We start from the raw sequence: 21,949 nt of genomic DNA on the forward strand, positions 1-21,949 counted from the left end.
GAGGCGCGGCCAGCCGGGCCCGACCTAGACGCGGGCAGCGCCTGGACTCGCCGCCGCCGCGGGACTCTGGCAGCCCCGCAGCCCCGCAGCGCTCCGGCTCCTCCTCCTCTCAAGACCGCCCTCCGCAGCGATGGACGGAGACGGTGAACCAGGTAGCTGCCGCCACCCGGATCCACTCGCTCAGCCCGGGAGGGGAGACCGGGGCACGCGGGCGACTGCTACACAGAGGGGGCATCAGAGAGCGAGGGGGTCCCCGACACCCAGCGCGGCAAACTTTCACCCAAGCAAAGCCCTTGAGACAGTCTTAAAAGAGCGCAGCCCTCTGTCTGGCTGGAGGCCTCTAGAGGTGACAGGCTCCTGGGTCCTATTTACCAGGCAAATAGCATAGGAGTAATCCCACGTTCCCGCCTGTCAGCTTCCTAGGGTCTGTTGGGTCTGGGTCTGGGACCCATCTGGGATGCAGGAGGCTGCAAGCCTTTTTCTTCCATCAACTTCTTTCATTTGTCAGCTCTGGCCCTTGAGCTGCCTGTATCCCCATGGATTTCTTGGGGTTACCGGCCTCTCCCCACCCCATCCCACTCTTCCTCCTGGGATCCCTTGGCTGGAGGGGCTGCTCTTCAACTGGGTGGCTGGTTGCCCAGTGGGGATCAGGCCAGCCGTGAGGGAGAGTTGGGGCATAGCTCTCGCCTGTGCTCAGGGCCCTCAGAGACTGCCCAGTCATCTTGTCTGGCACCAGAGACCCTCCCCCCCATCCCTTGAACTCCCTACTGAGCCTCTAGGGGTTGCCTGCTGAGTCAGGGTGGGAAAAAGACCTACCTGCAGATTCCCCCACCCCTGCCCCATCGGGCCCATCTGAGAGTGGGCCTTGCTTTGAGCAGGCCACCAGAAATATTGATGCACGCTCAGGAGGCCAAGCCCCTCTCCTCTAGCCCTGAAACTCCCAGCTCCTTCAGCCCCTGCTCCCCATCCATGACCCCCTTGCCACACCCTCTATAGGGTCCCAGAATGGGTTCCTGCGTTTTCCCAGGGCTCAGCTATTCCCTGGACTCCAGGGCCCAATGCAGGTGAGTGAGTCAGCCTGGGAGGCAGCTTCCAGGGGCCAGATAACTTTCCGATGGCAACAATGTGGAGAGTTGTATGTGCTGGAAAGGGGGGGCGGGGGCTGTAATCAGATCTGGGGCCTGGAGTGCCAGGCCTGAGGCCAGAAGAGGGGACCGGGCAAGGTGCACCTTTCGGGGGAGCATCAGGTGTCCAGCAGGGCAGGGCAGGGCAGGGGGAAAGGTGGAGAGGTGAGGACACTGGGCCCAGCTCCCCAGAGAGCTGTGGGCAGCAAGACAAACGGGTGATGTGGCTTTGGGGCCTGGGATTTTCCTCTCTGCACACCCATTGTTCCTGGGCGAAGCTAGTAAGCCTCTCGGGGGCCTCAGTTTCTTCTTGGCAAAAAAGAAAGGGTAAACCCCCACATCATAAAGATGTGGCAAAAAAAAAAAAAAGCTATTAATGAAGGAAAGTGTTATGCTCAATAAGATTCACTAAGTAAGATTTATGAGGACTGACTGTGCTCTGGGTTCTGAAGAAGAGGTAAACCCTGATTCAGTTCGAGGGTCTGACTGCGGGAGGAGAGACATACCGCATGTGGTGGGGGGAGGTAAGCACTGACAGGCTGGGGTCCTGGCAACACACAGACTTGGGTCTAGGCCCTGCCTGTTCCCTCCCCCAAGGCTCGGCCTGTTTCTACCACCGCCTGGGCTTTCCAGGCTCTAGCCCTTAGGACCCCCACCCCCCCATCCTAGCTCTGAGAGCACTGTCCCTCCTCCCCCATCATCCGGAGTGGCCCCATCTCCTCGCCACTGTGTCTTCCTCCTCCTGAGACACTGTGTGCTCAGTATCTGCTTACTCAAGGTTTTGATGGCCCAGCTGAGGCCGGCTGGGTTCCAGGAGACCGCCCAGCCTGGAGCTCCTGACATCTGCCCCCTCCTTACGATTTAGAGTGCCCTGGCCCCCCCTCAGGGGATCGGAACATCAGCGCTTGTTTGAATGGCCTGGCCCAATGATTACTCCCATTCACAGATGAGGAAACGGAGGGCCAGGGGTAGGTAAAAAAGGGACTGAAAGGACCTTCGTTTCTCCAGCATTTATTATATCTCCTTGTTCCGTATACCTGCTCTCTTCTAGCGAGCCCCCACGTCACACAGCTGTGGCTGGCAGGGGGTTCCAACCCTGTGCTCCCTTCCCTTCAACCTCAGATCCCCACGGCCCTGCCCTCGTACCAGCGGTGTAACATTTGGCGAGTCAAAATCAAACTCATAATGGTGCCTCCAAAGTCAATACCTTATTTTATCGAGGGCACGGTGGTTAATGGTGGCTCTGGAGCTGGACTGCCTGGGTTCAAGTCCAGGCTCCGACCGCTCATTTGCTGTGTGATCCCAGGTGGTTTCACCTCTCTACGCCTCAGCTTCCTCATCAATGAAATAGCAACGGCAGTAGGAACAGCCTCCAAGAGATGCTGTAAGGATTTAGAGTAAAGAAACTGCTTAGAACAATGCCTAGCTCTTGCTAAATGCCCAGGAAACATTAGCTGCTGACAGTGTGCCAGGGAGGGTTCCAGATGCCAGGCACTGGGATGAACCAGTGAGCGTCCCAGACCCAGTTCCTGCCCTCTCACGCTCAGTCTGGTCCTGAGAGAGGTGTTTACAAGCCAACACACGCTAGGACAAGAGCTAGGAAGGACAGGAACTCCACAGTGGGAAGATGTCGTGGTGGGAAGTCTGGGAGCACTCCCCGGAGGAGGCGAGGGGAGCAGGGATCTCAGGGGGTCCTGGTAAGGATAAAGGAGTGGATGTGTGATACATGGAGTCAAGTTCGTGCAATAGATGGATGCCCTTATAGGAATATTATCAGTTGCTGTTGTCTTCTCAGGTTTACTGGCCCTGCAGGGACAACTGAGGCCTCTGAGGCCACTCTTGGGACGGGGCTGGTCTGTGGCCCTCATCCCGCCCCTCCCCCTTGGGTGGACCTCCTCCACTGGGCACCAGTCTCAGGGCGCAGAATCTTGGGGCCCAGCTGCGGATTGCCCGAGGCTGGGTGGGAGGCAGAGAGCCGACACACGGGGGTTCTCAGGCTCGGAGGGGGACAGTCTGAGCGGAGTCACAGCCCCCCACCCCCGCCTGCAGAGAGCGTGGGCCAGCCGGAGGAGGTGAGCCCGGAGGGGCAGCAGGAGGAGGCGGGCGCGCAGGAGGCGAGCGCCGGGGAGGAGCAGCCCGAGGAGGAGGAGGAGGAGGAGGAGGAGGAGGAGGAGGAGGAGGCGGCGGCGGCGGCGGCGGCGGAGGCGGCCGCGTACCTGGCCGAGCTGCCCGAGCCGCTGCTGCTGCGCGTGCTGGCCGAGCTGCCGGCCGCCCAGCTGGTGCAGGCCTGCCGCCTGGTGTGCCTGCGCTGGAAGGAGCTGGTGGACGGCGCCCCGCTCTGGCTGCTCAAGTGCCAGCAGGAGGGGCTGGTGCCCGAGGGCGGCGCCGAGGACGAGCGCGACCACTGGCAGCAGTTCTACTTCCTGAGCAAGCGGCGGCGCAACCTGCTGCGCAATCCGTGCGGGGAAGGTGAGGGGCTCGGCGAGCTCGACTTGCCCTGCTGCAAAATGGGCCGGAACAAGGCTAGCCCGCTTTGGAGGGCTCAGTGAGATAAAGCCCTGGCGCAATGCTCTGCAGAGTGGCCCCAGCGCATACTGTACGTGTGGTTGCCTCCCTGGCTGACTGTTCTCTGGGGGTCCCCTTTCCCAGGTCCTTCCCCCCTCAGCGAGCTGGGGCAACACCGGCCCTCGGGAGGACCCTCCCAGGAGGGAGAGAGGATCTGGGGACGGACAGGAAGGGCCTCCCGTTCTACCCGCACCATCACCTGCCCAGCCCACCGTTCAAGTCCCACGTTGCCCAGCCCTGCAACCACCCCCGCCCCCCAAACTATAGGAGCAAGGGCCAGCCCTGCCACACCCTCAGCAGGGAGTGGGTGACCAGGGTGGGGCTGTCCTCTTCCTACAGAGGACCTGGAGGGCTGGTGCGACGTGGAGCACGGTGGGGACGGCTGGAGGGTGGAGGACCTGCCCGGAGACTGTGGGGTGGAATTCATCCACGATGAGAGCGTCAAGAAGTACTTCGCCTCCTCCTTTGAGTAAGGAGAAGGGGGATGGAGGGCAAAGCGGGGGAGAGGGGGCGCCACTCCCTCCTAACTCCAGTTCCCCAGGTGGTGTCGCAAAGCGCAGGTCGTTGACCTGCAGGCCGAGGGCTACTGGGAGGAGCTGCTGGACACCACTCAGCCGGCCATCGTGGCGAAGGACTGGTGAGCAGCCGTGGGGATGGGCCAGGACTGTGGGGAAGGGAAAGGGGACGGGGTGAAGGAGGGAGTGTGTGTGTGTGTGTGTGTGTGTGAGGGGCAACTTGGAGCCGCTGCCCTGCCCCACGGGCCGCTGCCTCCCGACTCTAGTGGTTGTGGTCACGTGGGCCAGGGGTTTTCAGCAGAAGGTGGAACTCCTCCTCCCCTCCTGATTTCTAAATGTTGGCAATCAAAAAACCAAAACGTGTCACTGTGGGCTGGCTTTAGCCTCAGAGTTGGGTCTGGCCGACCTGGGGTGTAGTCGTTGGGTTAGGACCTTGGGCGAGTCCTTTCTCTCTGTGGCCTCAGTTTCCTTATCTGTAAAACGGGGACCTTGGTAGTACCGGCGGCGGGGTTGGGCGGAAATGAGAACCCGTGTAGCAGGCCCGGCCCACAGTAGCGGCTCAGCAGGGCGCGGCCGGCACTCGCTCCCTCCCTCGGGGCAGGTACTCGGGCCGCGGCGACGCCGGCTGCCTGTACGAGCTCACCGTGAAGCTGCTGTCGGAGCACGAGGACGTGCTGGCCGAGTTCAGCAGCGGGCAGGTGGCCGTGCCCCCAGACAGCGACGAAGGGGGCTGGATCCAGGTGAGCCTGGAGGCTCCGGGTAGCGGGGCGGGGCCTGGGAACGAGGGGCGGGGCTCGTGGAAACCCCGCCCACGGAACGAGGGTGGGGCAGACGTGGCGGAGAGGTGTGGAAGAGGGACCCAGGCTGAGAAATCGAGGGGAGGCTAGAGGCGGGAAAGTGCGCCGGGGTGGGGTGGCTGGGTGAGGCACCAGCGCCCTAACCTGACCCTCCTACCTTCACTCCCCAGATCTCGCACACCTTCACCGACTATGGGCCCGGCGTCCGCTTTGTCCGCTTCGAGCACGGGGGTCAGGACTCCGTCTACTGGAAGGGCTGGTTCGGGGCCCGGGTGACCAACAGCAGCGTGTGGGTGGAGCCCTGAGTGACCCCCTTTCTCCAACCTCACCCGCCTTGGAGGGGCAGAGGTCTGGGGTACATAGGTCTTAGTCGTTAGCATCCTCACTTTTACCATCCTCACCCCCCACTCCTCTCTTGTCCCATACTCCAAGCCCAGCCCCCACACTGGGAAGGAGGGGTTTTGTTGGCACATATTTGCATCTGGAAAATAAGATGGGTGAGGGTATGGGCCTGGGCTGGGCCCACCGCTGAACCCCCTGCACCTAGTACCATGCCTGCCACAAAGTGGGCGCTTAATAAATATTATTTGTCCAAGGAAGGAATGAATGAACAAACGGACGAATGAACACCTCTCCCTTTGCATCCTTCTCTGTCTCCTGAGGGCCCCAGGCCCGGCCTGGAAAAATACTTGGTGGGGCTCCAGCTGCTCTGGTTTCCAGGGGCCCTTGGGCCCGTGCAGAGCCAGCCAGGCCTGGGCCGGCTGGACAAAGGCTGGGATTGTGAGGGCGAGGAGTGGGGAGCTGGGCCTGGCGCCTGACTGACACCCAAGCTGCCCAGAGGCCAGGACAGGGTGTGTGTGGGGGGTTGTCCTCCAGGCCTCTCTGGATCCCTTGATCCCCATCCCGTTCCTTTCTGAGGGCAGGATCATTGGGGAGGGGGGTTGGCAGCACCTCTTCTAGAATACGAATTCTCCTGGGCCCAGGGATGGATGCCAGTGGCCCAGGTGGGGATGGGGAGATGGAGAGGGTGGCTGGGGGAGCAACGTCCCTCTTAGCTCATGCGCACTTCATGCCATCCTCTCGGGCCTGGTGTTGGATTGAACAGGAGTCATTCGTATCTTGTCTTTGGTCTTTTTCCAAGCCCTACCCAGAGGCTGGCCCCCTAGCACTGGTTTGAGCGGAAGGGGCAGGGGTGTGGTGCCCGGCACTCTTTCTGGCCTCCCCAGCAGCTCTCACACCCAGCCTTTCCCCAGGATGCTCAGCTGCTGGTCCTGGGGGTGGACTGAGGGTCTCCACACAGCTGCTCTCCTCTTGGAAATGGTGACCAATAAAACCTCAGTGGCCCTCCAGCTTTCCTTTGATTCTGAGCCCCGGTGCCACCTGCTGGTCAGATGGGATTGCGGGGTTTAAACTGGGCCAGCCTGCACTTGTTCACTGGTTCATTCATTCACTCACCATTCCTGAAGTCCCAGCCCTGGGGCCAGGCTCTGTGCAGGGCCTTGAGATTCCAGGGATGAGGGAGACACTCTTTGTCCCAGGAAGATGGGGCGCCCTGGGAAGAGATATCCAGTGTCCTGGGGGGGCTCTAGCTAGAGTCCCAGCTCTGGGGTCATCCTCAGTCTCTCTTAGAATTCCCAATCTGAAGGTGGAGGCAGAGCCCCTGCCCCATGGGCATCCTTAGTCCTTTCTAGGGGATCTCACACATTCTGGTGGGGAAGGCACCGTCCACAATTACCTGAGTTGCCAATCAGGAGAATTGATGCCTTGATGGGTTTGATGAAAGCCATGGAGGAAGAGGGTCACCCCCCATGAGTTTCCATGAAAGAGTAATAGGCAAGGTAGTGCTCTGGGGCGATGGACTAGGATGGGCATGTGGAGAGCCCCATGAGGGTGAGTTGGGAGAGGACTGGGACCCCCCCCCCCGGAGGGGGTTTCAGGAAGAGGCTGGATGGAGACTCAGCGAGCATGAGAGGCAGGAGTTGCATCCAGGTGCCTGCGGGGCCCGGATGTCAGGGCTGTGATGTGGGGGCATGGGAGGTGCTGCGGGTGGAGGAGATCCCCCCCACCATGGGGCAGTCAGAAGAGAGACCCATGAGGGGCCTGGGGCTCTGGGCTGGAGGATTGGCAGTGTATGTGGCCAGCAGCCAAAGCCAAGGCCACTGGTGAGGGCTGGGGACGAATGTGGAGTGAGGCGGGAGAGGGCACAGAGAAACCTCCAGGGCTATGATGGGGGAGACAGAGCAGCCAGGGAGGCGGGGATGGGGGAGTGGGGAAGGAGGATGCAAGCCCAGTGAGGCCACCTGCAGCCAACTGTCTGCTCTCAGAGGAGGGAGCCAGAAACCCAGAGACCAGATTCTTTGCCCTGAGGCCCCAGGGCATGGGAACCACGGAGGAGACCTGAGGGGCTCAGATAATGGGATGCTTCAGACCCACTGTCCCTGAGTACCTGTCACTAGAGGCTAGTTGGATACACTGGTGGTACTCAGCTTGGGAAGACCAGGCAGCTGCTCCTGAGTCATCAAAGGGCTGATGCTGGGACACCTGGGTGGCTCAGTCATTAAGCGACTGCCTTCAGCTCGGATCATGATCCCAGGGTCCTGGGATCAAGCCCCGCATTGGGCTCCCTGCTCAGCGGGAAGCCTGCTTCTCCCTCTCCCACTCCCCCTGCTTGTGTTCTCCCTCTCGCTTTGTCTCTCTCTGTCAAATAAATAAATAAAATCTTAAAAAAAAAAAGGGCTGATGCTTCGGGGGTAGGTGGGCCAGCAAAGCTCACTGTGCATGGGGCACGGCCTGTCACACCACCCCCGTGACCCAGTCGGAGATGGGGAAGGGGGAGAGGGCATTGTTAACCCTGCTGTACACATGAGGATACTGAGGAGCCAAGACTCGGCAGATGACTCACAGATTCATTGGAGAAGCACAAGGTTCAGCCTAGGTGCAATGGGCTTCAAAGAGCGGGCGCTTAACCCCTAACAACCCCCCCCCCCCAAACATTGATTATAGGACTACAGATGTCGGCTTCCTTCAAGGGAAAACCTACGATGTCCAGCAGGGGGCGCCTCAGGGCCCTCTCTGGACAGTGGGGAATGTGGATAGCGGACAGCTTAGCCACGTGGCTCAATGGCACCTGAACATCGGCTCAGGAGAGAGAGGTGCATATTCCCGAAGGTCCTTTCTAATCAATCAGTGTTTACTGAGCACCTACTATCTGCCAGGAAGGGTAAAACCAGACGAGGACTCTGCCCCCTGGAATATACAGTCTAGACGGAGAAACCTAAATACAAGCATCTAAATAAATAATTATCAACATGATGGAGCCCTTAATATACATACCAGGCAATACTCTGAGAGCTTTATATATATTGATTCATTAAAATAACCTTCTGGAGGGGGAAGTATTATTACTTCCATTTTTACAGGTGAGAAAACTGGAGAACAGAGAGGTTAAGCAACTTGCCTGAGGCCACAGAGCTAATATGTGGTGGAACTGGAATTCCACTTAGCCACTTAGGCACTTGACTTCTATAGTGAAGTAAACAAACTAGAGAGTGAGAGTGGTCACTTTGGTCAAAGTGATCAGGGAGGACCTCTTTGAGGAAGGGACATTTGAAGGATGAGGAGAAACCAGCCATGCAGATATCTGGGGGGAGAGCACTGTAGGAGCAGTAAGTGCAAAGGCCCTGAGGTGGGAATGAACTCATTCACAGATCAGAAAGACTGGAGCTCAGTGAGCAAGTAGGGAAGTGGTTTGACATGAGGTTGGAGATATAGGCAGGCAATCCCAAGAGTTTCCTGAGCACTTACTGTGTGCTCTGTCTTACAAGGTATACATGTTTTAAGGAAAAACCTTTGCTCTATCCAGCAGGACCCGAGAATGGGGAGTTAGACATGAGCAACTTACAGTTGACGTGATGAAACCAAATTTCCCAAGAGTAACAGGATGAACAGGATGCTGATTACAGCAGTGATGGGGATGATAACAGGCATCCGTTGGGACCTGCTGGGAGCCAATTCCTGTGCTAAGCACACAGGCCTCTTCGATCTGCTCAGTGGCCCTCTCCGGTGATTACAGATATTCCCATTTTACAGATGAAAGAGCTTAGACTCCAAGATGTTGGGTAACTTGCCCAGGGATATACACAATGTGCAGATAGTCATGGCTTTCCACTTTCAAATCCAGCTGAGCTGGATTCCCAGCTCAGGTCCTAGCCACTTCCCTCTGGCACAGAGTCAGAGATGGGCACATGCCAGGGGACAGAGCCGGGGCAGAAACTAGGGGCTCTGAGGTGAGGAAGCATGGAAACGGTGGAGATGACCGGGGCTGTGGGGCTCCAGGCCTTTTAAGCATATTATTAATTGCCCCAGGCAGAAGGAGGGGATGCTAAGTGTTTCTGGGCCATTCTGGTCATGGGGTTGGGGAAGGTAAAATGAATTTTCTTTCAGATTTCTTAGTGGAGCCCTCTATTTAGCAGTTTTGCAATGGGAAAATTTTCATCTCTGATTTGTTTTCTTTGTAAACCTGGATTTTCGTAGGCATGGTTATATGTTCAGTAGTGGTTGTATAGGGAGGAGGGAAGAAGGACCAGTTCTTCAAACCACCACTAGGTGTCAGCATTGTCAAGGTAGTTCCCAGGCTGGACTCCTCTTGCCCCGTTCTCTGCAGAGGAAGGGGGTATCTGTAGAGGGGATTTGAATTTGGAGCCTGATTTATTGTCTGGGGCTGAGTCTGGGCCTGAGGAGCTGGGCCTCCTGCCTGCTTTGGGGCTGCTCTAACGCCAGAGGCTCCTGAGAAATACTTAGGATGCGAGGTCCTCTGAGGTTAGAGTCCTATAAGACTAGGAAGGACTTGTGGTCTCTGGGAATCCAGCCCCCAATAAGTCTGGGGGCCTAGACACCACCTTCCTCCCACCGCCCCTGCTAACTTGGCAGAGCCCTGGGCCTTCCTCTTGGCCCCTCCCCTGCAGTGAACACGGAACACCCAGGCAGATCCAGTTCTGATCTCCTGGTGAGTAATGACTTTGCTATTTTTTCCCCCATAAATTAAACCTAATCTTGTGTTGACTCTGCTGAACAAGGAGAATAATGAAGAAGATTAAGATGAGATGGTATTCATTCTCCTCCAACAAAAGCCAATTAATTGTCAGCAGGATTACTGCCCTGAGCCAGGAGCCACCACTAACTCTGCAGACAGGGTGGGCAGGGCTGGGGGCTGTCTCCTAGTGCTCCAGCAGGGGTCTGCTGGTGATGCAACAGGAAAAATTTCAGTTAGATGTAAGGAAGAACTGCCTGGATGAGAGAAGGGGCTGAAGCCAAGGAGGGGGATGTGAAAGGTATGAAATACCTTCCATACCAGGTGAGGTTTGCAGGACAAGGAGGAAGCTCCCTGGGAACATCAGGGAGCATCCCTGCACGTACAAGGCATTTGCTCCCTGAGGCCCCATCTCCATCCCAGGCCAGCTGACACCCTTCCCTGCCTTTCTTCCCTTAGGGTATCGCTCTGTGACCTGTCTCAGCCTCACGGGCTCCATTCTGGGGTTGCCTTTGGTAAATGAACTTGCATGTAGGGGTTTCCAGCTTCTTCCCCACCCTGCTTGCCCTCCTCCTTTCCTGTCCCAGGAATTGGGGTTCAGAGCATGGATTTGGAGACAGAAACACTTGGATTTCACTTGGCTTTGCCCCTTGTCCTCAGCTGCAAAATGAGACCTGCAACCCCACTTGCCAACCTGCTTTGCAGCTCTGAGGAGCTTAAGCACCCAAGCTTCCAGGCCCAGTCCTAGCACCTGCTGGGTTCTTTGTATAAGACAGGGGGCTGAGTGGGTCAGGTGGACTGCCGCACCGCTGGGGCCACTGTGGAGAGGCAGGGGTGGGAGGTAGGGAAGGAGACTAACATTTGTCAATTTCCTACCCGGTCTACAATATCTCACCGACTCCCTGTAGCAGCCCCTGGGGGAGGCTTCACTCGTCATCCCAATTTATGGAAGAGAAGTCTGAGGTGCTGAGAGGTGGGTCTAGTGGTCAAGATCACAAACTGTAACCTGCAGAGCTGGCTGGGGTGGCCCTGGATCCGAGGGGCCCTTGGGCTTGTGCTCCTCCCGAACTCCACGTTGCTTCAATGCACTTGAAAGGCATTCAACCCACACTTAATGAATGAAACATTCCTCAATTGCCATTTCTGGCCCAGTAGGTCCCCGTTTCAGACTCTCTCGCATCCTGGTAGCTCCCAGAAGTAAATGGATTGTGCGTGATTGCAAAATTCTTCTTGGTAATTCTTGGCAACTCACCCATCTTACTACTACTATTAAGAAAAACCCATTGTTCCATCCAGATCTCAGGCCTTGCTTCATTTACTGGGATTGATAAGGCTCTATTATTTTCTGAGCATGGCAAGAGTATCCCCGAAGTCCGCATTTTCTAGTTCATGGTATTGTACACCTACCGAGCGCTCACTATGTGCTAGGCATCGGTGTGGGGCTTTTGAATCCTTCCAGCACACCTAGGCACTGTTTTCCTTCCCATGTGAGAGACTGTGGCTCTCACTGATTGCCAGAGAATGCAGGCTTGCCAGAGGCCACACAGCTGGAATCCACTCCAGGGAGGGAGTCCTGTCCACACCAAGGGGCTGTCCCACGTGATAGGACTTTCATGGCAGATTCCGGTCCTGTACAGGATGGGATTGGTGAAGGGTGTGGGTCTCAGGGTCCAGTGAACCCCTGAAGGCCTTGTCCGCTGGGAGCTCACCGACTAAAGGGGGTGATACCTAGATTGCCAGTTTTGACCCTTCCTGCTGTGTGACCTTGGCCAAGTCACTTAACCAGTCAGCGACTTAGCTTCCTTGTCTATAAAACAGGGCTGATCATAGTACCTACCTCATAGGGTTGTTATGAGGATCGAATGAATGAATAATTTGTAATGCACGAAGTAGTATTTGTGAAGATCAGGGCTTGCAGATATCAAGTACTATATGTGAGTTTGTTAAAAAGGTAAAATGAACAAATCTGGCAGCTTATAGTCCAATAGTAAAAGGGCTATGAGAAAAAGGCCCACCATATTTTGGGAACCCAGAGGAGAGGCATCTAACTTGGACCTTAATCAGGGAGGGCTTCCTGGAGGAAGCAGTGAGTGGACTCTTGATCTGAAGAGTAATAGAAAGGTAAATCTAGCCAGCTCTTAGCTTCCTGTCCCATAAGTTGGAGGTGTGGTAGTAACTGGTCATTTCCTGGGGCTTATTGTTATAATTTATCAATGTGATAAGCACCACAGTGTTGTGTGGATTTGAGCAGAAATCTGTGTCCTTAGGGACCCACGATTGAGGGTGGTGGGCCAAGAGGGTCCTCAACCTTCTCTTAAGATAGAAGATGACCCTGGGCAGGTGCAGAGAAATCTCTTGCTGTTCACGGTGTAACAAGGCCCTTGTGGCCTGCATAAAGACAAAGATGTCTTTGGAAAAAATAAAAAGAAAAAAAAAAAAGGAAAGGAGAAGCAGGCAGGGAAATGATTTTCTCAGCTGGCATTTCTCAGGGAATTAAATCTTGTTTTTCGTCACCACTGAGTGGAATAATCCAATATATTAAAGCAGAAGCCCCCCTCCTATTTATTGCTGTGACTTTGACCTAACAGTCTTGGGCTGCATTTGGAATCAGATGGTCCTGGGCAGGGAGAAGGGAGGGAGGCATCGGCCCCCTGGATCAATTACTCTGCTCTCCGACACTGGAAAAATGAATTATTCCTCCAAAAGCAGGCTCCTCATCTGATGAATTCTGCACTGCAGAGCTGGTGGAGTTATACCAAATTGAATTTGCTCTTTGAGAGACATTTAAAACCAGGTGGAGTGTGCATGTTCATGGGGAGTGTCTGACAACCACAGGGGCCTCTGTTGCCTGGCTGGGGATGCCCCCCGCTCACAGTCCTCTGGGGTGGGGAGGGGGGGAAGAGGCAGCCATCCCACCTGCCCAACGGGCCACCTGCATTCTGCAGGGGTGAGACATTTTGTTCCCAGCCTGAGGCTCAGAGAGGGGAGGTTGCTTGTCTGAGGCCACACAGTGAACTAGTAACTATGACAACCTGTTACCTTTTTGTCCCTCCCTCTCTGGGCTGAGCTGAAAATGGCCTCAAATTCATCCCCCTGCCCCCGCCCCCCCAAACCTCAGGTGGAACAAGTTAGGATTGAGAGCTTTTCACTCTGGGGTACTGGTTCTACCCAGGCATAGCTGTGTGACCTGGCACAAGTAGCTCAATCTCTCTGGGCATCAGATTCCCGATCCAAAAAATGGGTTTACTTGTTGCCAATATGTCAGCTGCAAATGACAGAAATGCAATTCAGAGTGGTTTAATAAAAAGCTGCAAATGACAGAAATGCAATTCAGAGTGGTTTAATAAAAAGCAAATTTGGGGGGCGCCTGGGTGGCTCAGTCATTAAGCGTCTGCCTTCGGCTCGGGTCATGAGCCCAGGGTCCTGGGATCGAGTCCCACATCAGGCTCCCTGCTCAGTAGGAAGCCTGCTTCTCCCTCTCCCACTCCCCTGCTTGTGTTCCTGCTCTCTCTGTCAAATAAATAAATAAAATCTTTAAAAAAAAAAGCAAATTTGGGGCTCACGTAACAGAAAAGCCCAGTGCCGATTTCTCTCAGGTATAGCTGGATCCAGAGACTCCAATGGCATACTCAGAATTTGGGTTTTCTCTTTGTCTCTCAGCTCTGTGTGGCTTCATCCCAGGCAGGCTCACTCCGGAAGGGGCCCAGCACCCCCAGCATTAAGTCCAGTGGGTTCACGTGCCCGTCTCTGAGACTGTTATGGCCCTCCCATGGGCAACAAGGCCTGGTATGGACTCACCCAGTGAGGACCATAGGCTGAGAGAGGGGGGCAGACGCTATGGGGTTAAAGAAGGGGGACTGGATGCTGGGGGGAGCCCTGCCCCTCACGGGCTCCAGGTGAGAATGAGTGGGTGCTTGGCACAGCGCTGGGCATTGGGCAAGCATTCTGCCAACCACGGTCCTGCTGAGAGTGATAGCTTCCAATTTTCAGTGAGGAGGATGCAGTGTCCACCTGGGCAGGATAGGAGGGGCTCTGCCCAGACTCTCTCTGCCTCTTTCACGGTCTCCGGCTCCATCTGCTCCCCCAGCCCACCCCCAGGCCAGATCCCAGCCTTGGCACTCTGCCTGGCCAGGGGTCCCCAGGGAGGGGGTGGGGTTCCTTACCCCACACAGTCCAGGAGATGCAGAGATTGCACTTTCACTAATGATGTGGGGAAGAGAGGAAAAAACTAGCCCAAGTTGGAGCTATTTTAGCTGAAAAACCCTCCCTCTGGATTTGAGCAGATTTTTCAGGGCTAATGAGCTGGGGCCAAAGGAGTTGCTGGGGAGGGGGCCGAGGCTAGAGCTCTGCAAGGGCTGGAGGCCTGGCCAGGGAGAGAGGGGTGGGGGCAGAGGGGGCTCCGTGCCCCTGAGCTGAGAGCTGCTCAGCCTGCAGTGGGCACCGCCAGCTCTCCAGGGGCACTTGCCCTCCTCATGCCCCCTTGCTGTCTGATCTCCCTCATGCAGGAAATATCTCCAATGGCCAAGGCAATTTTGCCAGGCTTGATTATCTCTAGCCTGTATTGTGAAAGCACTGGGTGTCTGTTTTATGTTCTCCAAATATAAAGTCATGTTATAAGATTGCGCTTGCCTTTTTATGTTACAAGCTCTGCCTCCCACCCCATGCCGAGAGATTCTGATGAACTCTACTGTATTGATTAGACATCTGCCCTGGGGATCAAGGAAGGAGGAGGAGGAGGACAAGGAGGAGGAAGAGGATGGAGAAGGGGAGCAGTCTTGTTTCCTACTCACCATGGAGTGCCGGCACATTTTGTCTTAGGGGTTTTCACTCAAGGCACCCCCTATTCTGCACTTTTCCAGGTACAGATGAGGAAACTGAGGCCGTGTTGCAGGAGGGAATGAACATGCCTCTTTTGAGAGTCAGCCACCTCGGTTCTGGGATCAGGTGTTTGTGGAGAGGGAGGTTGCATCCCACACCGTTGTCCTCTGGGTGGTGGAGAACCCAGGCTGGGGAGGGGCATGTAGGCTTCCGGAAGGCTCCAGAGCCAGAAAGGAAATGAGGTAAGAAGTGGGAAGAGCTGACAGACCCCTGGCTTCTGGGGGGTCCTCAGGTGCCTGATCTGACCACCTGGCCCCTGCTCACTGGGGAGCAGAGGAAGAGGTGCTGACGGACACAGAGCAGCCAACCTGGAGTCTGGTTCTGACAGGTGGCAGAGCGCCGAGGTCCCCGGCTCAGGCATGGGTGCAGAGTGACCAGCTCCATCCCTTGCTGGCTGTGTGACTCTGAGTAAGACTCCAGACCTCTCTGAGCTTGTTTTCTCCTCTGTCAAATAGGGAGAAAGATTGGGCCTACCTTGTTAGGTGGTCATGAGAATGAACTTAGATGGTGTGTGAAGCACAGTGCAACCCCTGGCACAGTTAGGGCTCAAAACAAATATTTGATTTCATGAGTATTATATTACCTCGAGGACATAAAGGCTACTCTAGGGCTCTGGAAGAGGAGCCAGAGCAAGAGGCCCTGTGAGGGACAGGGGGTGGGGGCATCCAAGCCTGCTTCCTGTGGTCCACAGGGGTTTGGGGAAGGGGCAGCAGAGGTGGTGTGGGAGATGGAAGCTTATGGACCCGTGGAGGGGTGGGAGCACCTGGGGCAGTGTGGAGGCTGGATCTGGGGGAGTTCAGAAGTGCTCTGCCTCCAAGAAAGCTTTCCAGAATCCCTTCAGTCTCCCCTGCCTGCCCCCACTTCCCAGCCATCAGCCCCGAGGAGTGGGCATGGTTGGAAAAAGTGTAGGCAGCACTGGGGTTCAAATGTGTCTCTACTCCTCGTGAGCTGGGTGGCCTTGGGCAAGTTCTTTACCTCTCAGAATCTCAGTAAGTTTTTTTTTTTTTTAATGGACATCATGATGCCTACTCCACAGAGTTAGGTTTGTTCTGTGTAAAGCACTGGGCACACTCCGCATGCTCACCAAGGACTGGTACTGATCTGGGTTTGATGTGTGCAGGGAGGGGGCTCAAGTCCCCTACAAGGCCCAGCACATAGTGGAGAGGTGGGGACCTCTGAAGGGGGCCTTGTTGGGCACAACTGCCCCTAAAGGCTGTGGCTCGGGGAACAGAGCACAGAGGCTCGGATGAGAAATGCTGGAAAGGACGGCGAGGGGGTGAAAGTAGAGGAGTTGCCTGGAGAGCTGGTGCTTCAGCCTTGCTGAGCCCAGGTGTGCCCTGCCTTGGAAGCACTGATTGCAGGTGTGTAGAGGTGGGGTGGGCCCTCCTTGTTTTCTGCCAACTGCCCTACCTTCCTGAGTAAGGTGGCCTGGGGTATGAGGACAGGGAGAATGGGACTTCCCAAGTCCAGAGTTCAAGTCCACATACTGCTGCTTTTTCCCAGTGGCCTTAGGCAAGTTCCTCTACTTCTTTGAACCTCAGCTTCCTTCCCTATAAAATAGGATAATAGTACTACATGTGACTGCTGCTGGAACCAATGAGGTGGGTGGTTGAGAAAGTGCTTTATGAACTGTTAATGTTCTGCAAATAAGGTTCAGCTGGGAGAATTTTCTCTCTTCTAAAACCCTCCCTTGGAGACGCTGTTTTATCGAGATTCTGGGCTGCAGCCTCATGTCCCCCCTACCCCCCAATTTCTAATGTCTTCAGGACGATGTTCACCCTGTCTATTGGCCTTGGGGTGGACTGGAGCTTTGGCCTGACCTGATGCACAGTGTGGATTTCTGGAACACACGCACTGTGTGCTGGTTCCAGTATTTCAGAGAGAAGCTGGCTTTGCAGAAGCCAGAAGTGTCCAGTTGGGGTATATTTGCATGGACTGCCTGTCCCCTCACTTCCAGATCAACTTCTGATCAAGTGGAACTAGGGCTGAGGGAAGGAGAGGGCAAAGGTTATTGTCCAGCTAACAAAAGTCCAGAGAATACCAGAGCCCAAAAGGAGAGCAGGAATCAACCAGAACAATACAAACCTCAGACACAAATGCTGGAGCCAAGCAGCTGGACTATTACTTGGCTGAAGCTGGCGATTTTCTGTGTCCATATGGGCTGGAGGTCAGGGTACTCTTCTTTTGGGTGCGCCTGCCCCCTGCCCTCAGTTTAATCACTCTGGGATATGGGGAGGCAGAACCTTAGGAGGACATTTGGGCCTTTGTCTTCCAGGTCATCTGCAGAGGCTGCCTTGGGGGTGGTGGTGAGGTTTTCAGAGCAAGCCAGCCAGACTGCGCTCGGACAGGAGAGAACGCATCTGGAACTAAGAGCAAGCAATAGGCGTGGTTCAGCACCGCGGACAGCACCCCGGCCACCACCAAATAGGCTCCAGGAGTGGAAATCCTGAATGGGAGAACCACAAGTCGGCAGGGTAGAACAGTCTAAGGGAAGGAGAGGGGGAGGCACAAGGATTAATGGGCATTCATATAAGCCCACACCAGTGTTGGACACCTTAATACATTACTCCAACTTGGCCTTATCTTTATTCTCATTTTACAGCTGAGAAAACTGAGGCTCAGCAAGGTTAAGCAAGTTGTCCCAGATCACACAGCTAGTTAGTAGTAGAGCATGGGCCTCCATTGAAGTTTGTCTGACTCTGGAATCTCTTACTGTGACTCTGATCAGACAGGAGAGGCACAGCCTCTGCACACTTGTGGCAAAAATGACCCCAAAGCTGTTGGGCTTATAGCTGAGAGGCTGGGTCTGTATTTATGTGTGTGGCTTTGTGAGTGCCTCTGGATGTGAATGAGGGTGGATTCAGTGGAGTAGGACTGTTACAGGAGGCTGCGTCAGTCCCTGGGGGAGCTAGAAGATGAGAGTTGGTGTCATTTCTCAGAGACCCTTCCTCCTCCTAGAAGGAGACCTAGAATTCACTGTTGGCCTTTTTTCTTCTTCTTCTTCTTTTTTTTTTAAAGCACTTAAAGAACAGACCAGAACTGATAGCTAAATTAAACCTGCTGAGAGCGCCTGTTTAATTGAAAATGCCATCTGTAATTTAAATGTCAGAATCGGGATGGTTATTATAGCCGCCTTGAAGACTGGAGCTCATTTCACAGTTTCAAAACAGACCAAGAAAAGCAGCAAATGGACCATGGCTTGCGGCGTCGTGGAGCGATTAATAACTTCTCTGGTCCTGCTGAGCTCCGGCTCCCACTTCAGCCCCCACAGAAGGAGCCTGGCGGGAAGCTGGGAGCTGTGAGCTGGGAGCTTGGGGCTTGGGCTCCGGACTCAGCCTCCTGCCTTCCCTACTCCACATCTCTGCTCCAGCCTTCACTCACCAGCAGGGCACCCTTTCCAACATATAAATCTCATCTTGTCCTTCTTCAGGGTCTTCCTGGCATTTCTAAGATGAAATCCCAATCTTTTAGCCTGACATTCAAGGTCTCTGGAAGACAAGGCACTGCCCACCTCTCCAGCTTCAGCTCCTGCCATGGCCCATGGCCTGCTATGGACATCCTGAATGCCTCCAGGCCTTTGCACGGGCTGGGTCCTCTGCCTGCAAAGCCATTGCCTTTCTTGTCTACCTGGTAAGGACCATTTATCATTCACGACTCAACCCTAGTGTTGCCACCTCTGGGAAGCCTTCCCTGATTGTTCCATAGCTCCCCAGAACACTGAGCCAGGCAAGGTTAAGAGCTTCCTTCTTAGTCTCCCATGGTCCCTTTGCTCACCTCCATAACTGACTTAAACAGTGCTGTCTTTTCCCATTCTCCTTATACACGAGCCCCTCGAGGACAGAGATGGTGCCTCATTCATCTTGAGGCCTGGTGCCCTGCCCTGAACAATCACAATAGCTAACATTTATTGAGGTCCTACTATATGTTAAGCACTGCCATCAGTCCCATTTCAGAGATGGGATAACTGAGGCATGGAGAATAATTTGTTATAAGCCAGATGGCTACCAGTAGCAGAGCTGGGATTGGAGACAGTCTGCCTCCAGAGGCCAGCCTCTTAGCTACTATGCTATAGTGCTTCACACTGGGTCCTCAGTTGAGTGACTGTTTATTCATTGACCAGATAAAGAGCTCACCAGGTGTGTTCCAGTCTCTACTTGGGGACGATATGCCATAACAAAATGATTGGGCATAAACTCCAAAGGGAGTTAAGCCAGCCCCTTCTTGTGATGACTTTCCTGTTCTTGGATTCAGGTCTTGGTACTTCTTCCTTGCATGAGGGGCCTGCAGGAGGGGGTAACTGTGCCCAAGGACCCCGTGGCTTTAAAGCAAGGGTCCTTTTTCCCTCTCCGACCCTTCCATAGGCAACTCTCTACCTGCCCACACTCTGCCTATGAACCCCCAGTTTGTACTTAATGAAGCAGTGGGGTGCAGCGGGACAACCAGGGCTGGTGTCCCAGCCTTCTCCTTACAGCCATGGGACCATGGCAAGACATTTCCCCTTTCTGACCTCACTGTCTTCATCTTTGAAATGGGATCATAGTAGTATCTGACTCTGAGTGTTGAGGATTAAATGAAAGCACGGAGATGCAGTGTTTAGCAGAGGCACATAGCGAAGGTCCAATGTATGATAGCTATAACATTCATTCACTCATTCACTCATTCTTTCCTTCTTAGCCCATGTCCAGGGGGGGAGCAGACTGTGCCTGCTCCATGTTTCTGGGCCCCCAACCACCAGTTTCGAGAGATTTTAAACTGCTCAATGGAAGGAGAGTCTCTAAGGTCACATGCTTGTTCTGAGACTGACGCTACACCCATCATGCTCTCATCATGGCCCCCAACTCCTGACCCCTTCCGCCCACACCCCGTCTTCATGTTTTCTTTGCCCTCTGCCCTGCTCCGTATCCCAATGTTCTCTTCCCTGGGGTTGTCATGCAGCCAACTACTCCCTCAGCCAAGAGAAAAACAGAGAAACTCACTCCTAATTAGATGGGTTTCCATCTCTCCAGGTCTTCACTTCTTGCATGTTCTTGACTTGTTAGAGGAAATCGTATATCGACATTGGTATTGATTTGCATAATTCAGATGTAATTAGGAGAAAGATTTGCCAGAGTGGCTGGCAGCGGGGCTGGCGTTGCTGTATCCTGCTGACCTTGGGGAAAACTTGGAACTGGGCCATTTACCCTCACCAAGTTCGTGGCTCCCATTCTCTGCAGAGCCCTGTAGGCACTTGTCCCCTGAAATTTACTCTTCTGTGAGGTTTCAAGGTGATAGGAGAGCCCTCTTGCCCCCAGAGTACCTCCTTGCCTGGCCCAGCATCTGGAATTCTGACCATGAAGGCCATCCCATGGGGTCCTGCTGGGGATGTCGGGAGACATTACACCAGCCAGGAGGACAGGGTCCAGTTTGCTTATGATGCCAACCATCTGGAGGGAGGGAGAGGACCTCGGGGTAGTGTCGTTTTGACAGTGGGAAGAAAGGAAAGCAAAACCAAGCAGTGCTTGAAGCAGGTGACTAGAAATTAGTGTGACCCAGTGAATTATATCACTGTAGTGATGAAAAGTCGTGGTGCGTCCTTGGAAAGATTAGGAAGATAACAAGGCAGGGAAATAGATGAAAATGCACAGCCATGCCTGTTCTGTTCTGTCATCATTCCTTCATGCTTTCATTTATTCATCTATTCATTCACAAATATTTATTGAGGGATTGTTATGTGCCAGGCAAATAGTCAAGAATCAGGTGTTGATGCTGGGAAAACAGTGGTGATCTCTTAGCACTGTAACTGGTGAATTTGGTTCTTACCCACTCCAGCCCAGGAGGGTGGATTTGGTTCCAGGGTTGGGGCCTGGGGAAACTAGTGCCCAGAAGACTATATGATACTTCCTTTGAATTGTGCCTCTATTTCCCCCATGAGCTGGTTCTGTTCCAGGAAGGCAAGTGAAGGCATGGGGGTGAGGTGGAGGTGGGGAGTGGGGCTTCACGGGAAGCAAGAAGATGGGCAGGGAGTTTCTCTCCATACCCAACCCCTGCCCCCTCTCCTGCCCCAGTGTGACCCCTCCTACTCCCACACAGCCCCTGCAGAGTGGCCGTCACCAGAAGCCATAGCCAATTTCCCCAGGGAGCAATCTCCAGGCCACTGATTTACTCGTTAGCTGTCACCACAGGCACTGAATAATAAGGCCTTTTTCCGCGGAAAGGATATTAGAGGCTGAGGTGGGAAGGGCTAGGGCAGTGTGATATTTATTTCCCCAGCATTTGCTGCTATGAATCACAGGGCTGTCTCTACCCTGCTCTCACAGAGCACCACATGCCTATCCTTGGGTCCCAAGATACTTTCCCAGTGTCCTGTGGCGGGGGGGCAGGGGGTGCTGGCCTGGTGATCCGATCCAGAGCCCAACCCCATGATTTAGGCTGCTTGTCGTGCATGTGCATGGGCTGAGAAGGGGAGGCTACCTTCCTTCTTTTGGAGAGGTCTCTATGATTCATTCATTCACTCATTTGGCACACATTATCCAACATCTGCTGTTCCTGCTGTGCCCTGGGCTGGGGGTTGTGCATGCAGCGGTGAACCAGCGAAGCCCGGCCCCTGTCCTGGGGAGCCATCCCTCTGCTACCACCCGGAAGGCGAGACTGCACCCAGCGCTGGTGGGGATGGGGAGTTAATGATTCCTACATTCTCTGTCCTGCCTGTCCCCGCCAACCCCACTCCATGCCGTCTCCGCCCAGATGGCTAAACAGGATAATCAATCCCTAAATGCTCCGGTGACATTTCCCAACTTTGTGCTGGGACTCCCTTGCTTTCCTTGGGTGGGAGAAGGAAACCTTTACTTTATCAGCACTGACCTTTGTCCAGCCCTTCCTGGTGGTGATGGTGACTTACCTTATCTCATTTAATCTGCACTTTGCAGATGAGGAAACTTGCCAAGGGTTGAGCAGTGGTGTGTGTGGGGCCAACTCGCACCTGTCTGCATCTCTTTCCAACCTGGTCTTCAGTGAGGTCAGGTTGGTTGTTTGCAATTGACGCTGGTGGGAGTATTTACACCA

General features: G+C 54.6%; 1 protein-coding gene across 1 annotated transcript; it reads left to right on the plus strand.

Moving 5' to 3' along the window:
* The first annotated feature begins 10 nt into the window (after window positions 1–10).
* FBXO2 (F-box protein 2) lies at window positions 11–5,634 on the plus strand. The gene is made up of 6 exons (XM_036065147.2): window positions 11–152; window positions 3,174–3,593; window positions 4,029–4,158; window positions 4,231–4,326; window positions 4,806–4,944; window positions 5,172–5,634. The coding sequence occupies exons 1-6, from the start codon at window positions 131–133 to the stop codon at window positions 5,304–5,306; spliced, it is 942 nt and encodes a 313-aa protein (XP_035921040.2). The 5' UTR covers window positions 11–130; the 3' UTR covers window positions 5,307–5,634.
* Window positions 5,635–21,949: the final 16,315 nt, after the last annotated feature.

The sequence above is a fragment of the Halichoerus grypus genome, chromosome 5 (assembly GCF_964656455.1).
Source record: "Halichoerus grypus chromosome 5, mHalGry1.hap1.1, whole genome shotgun sequence".
In the NCBI taxonomy this organism is placed as follows: Eukaryota; Metazoa; Chordata; class Mammalia; order Carnivora; family Phocidae; genus Halichoerus; species Halichoerus grypus.

Excerpts from the sequence above, each read along its gene's own strand:
- FBXO2 (XM_036065147.2), top strand. The coding sequence starts at position 131 with ATGGACGGAGACGGTGAACCAG. Across the intron at positions 153-3,173 it reads GGACGGAGACGGTGAACCAG|AGAGCGTGGGCCAGCCGGAG; the intron begins GTAGCTGCCGCC and ends CCCCGCCTGCAG. Across the intron at positions 3,594-4,028 it reads GCGCAATCCGTGCGGGGAAG|AGGACCTGGAGGGCTGGTGC; the intron begins GTGAGGGGCTCG and ends CTCTTCCTACAG.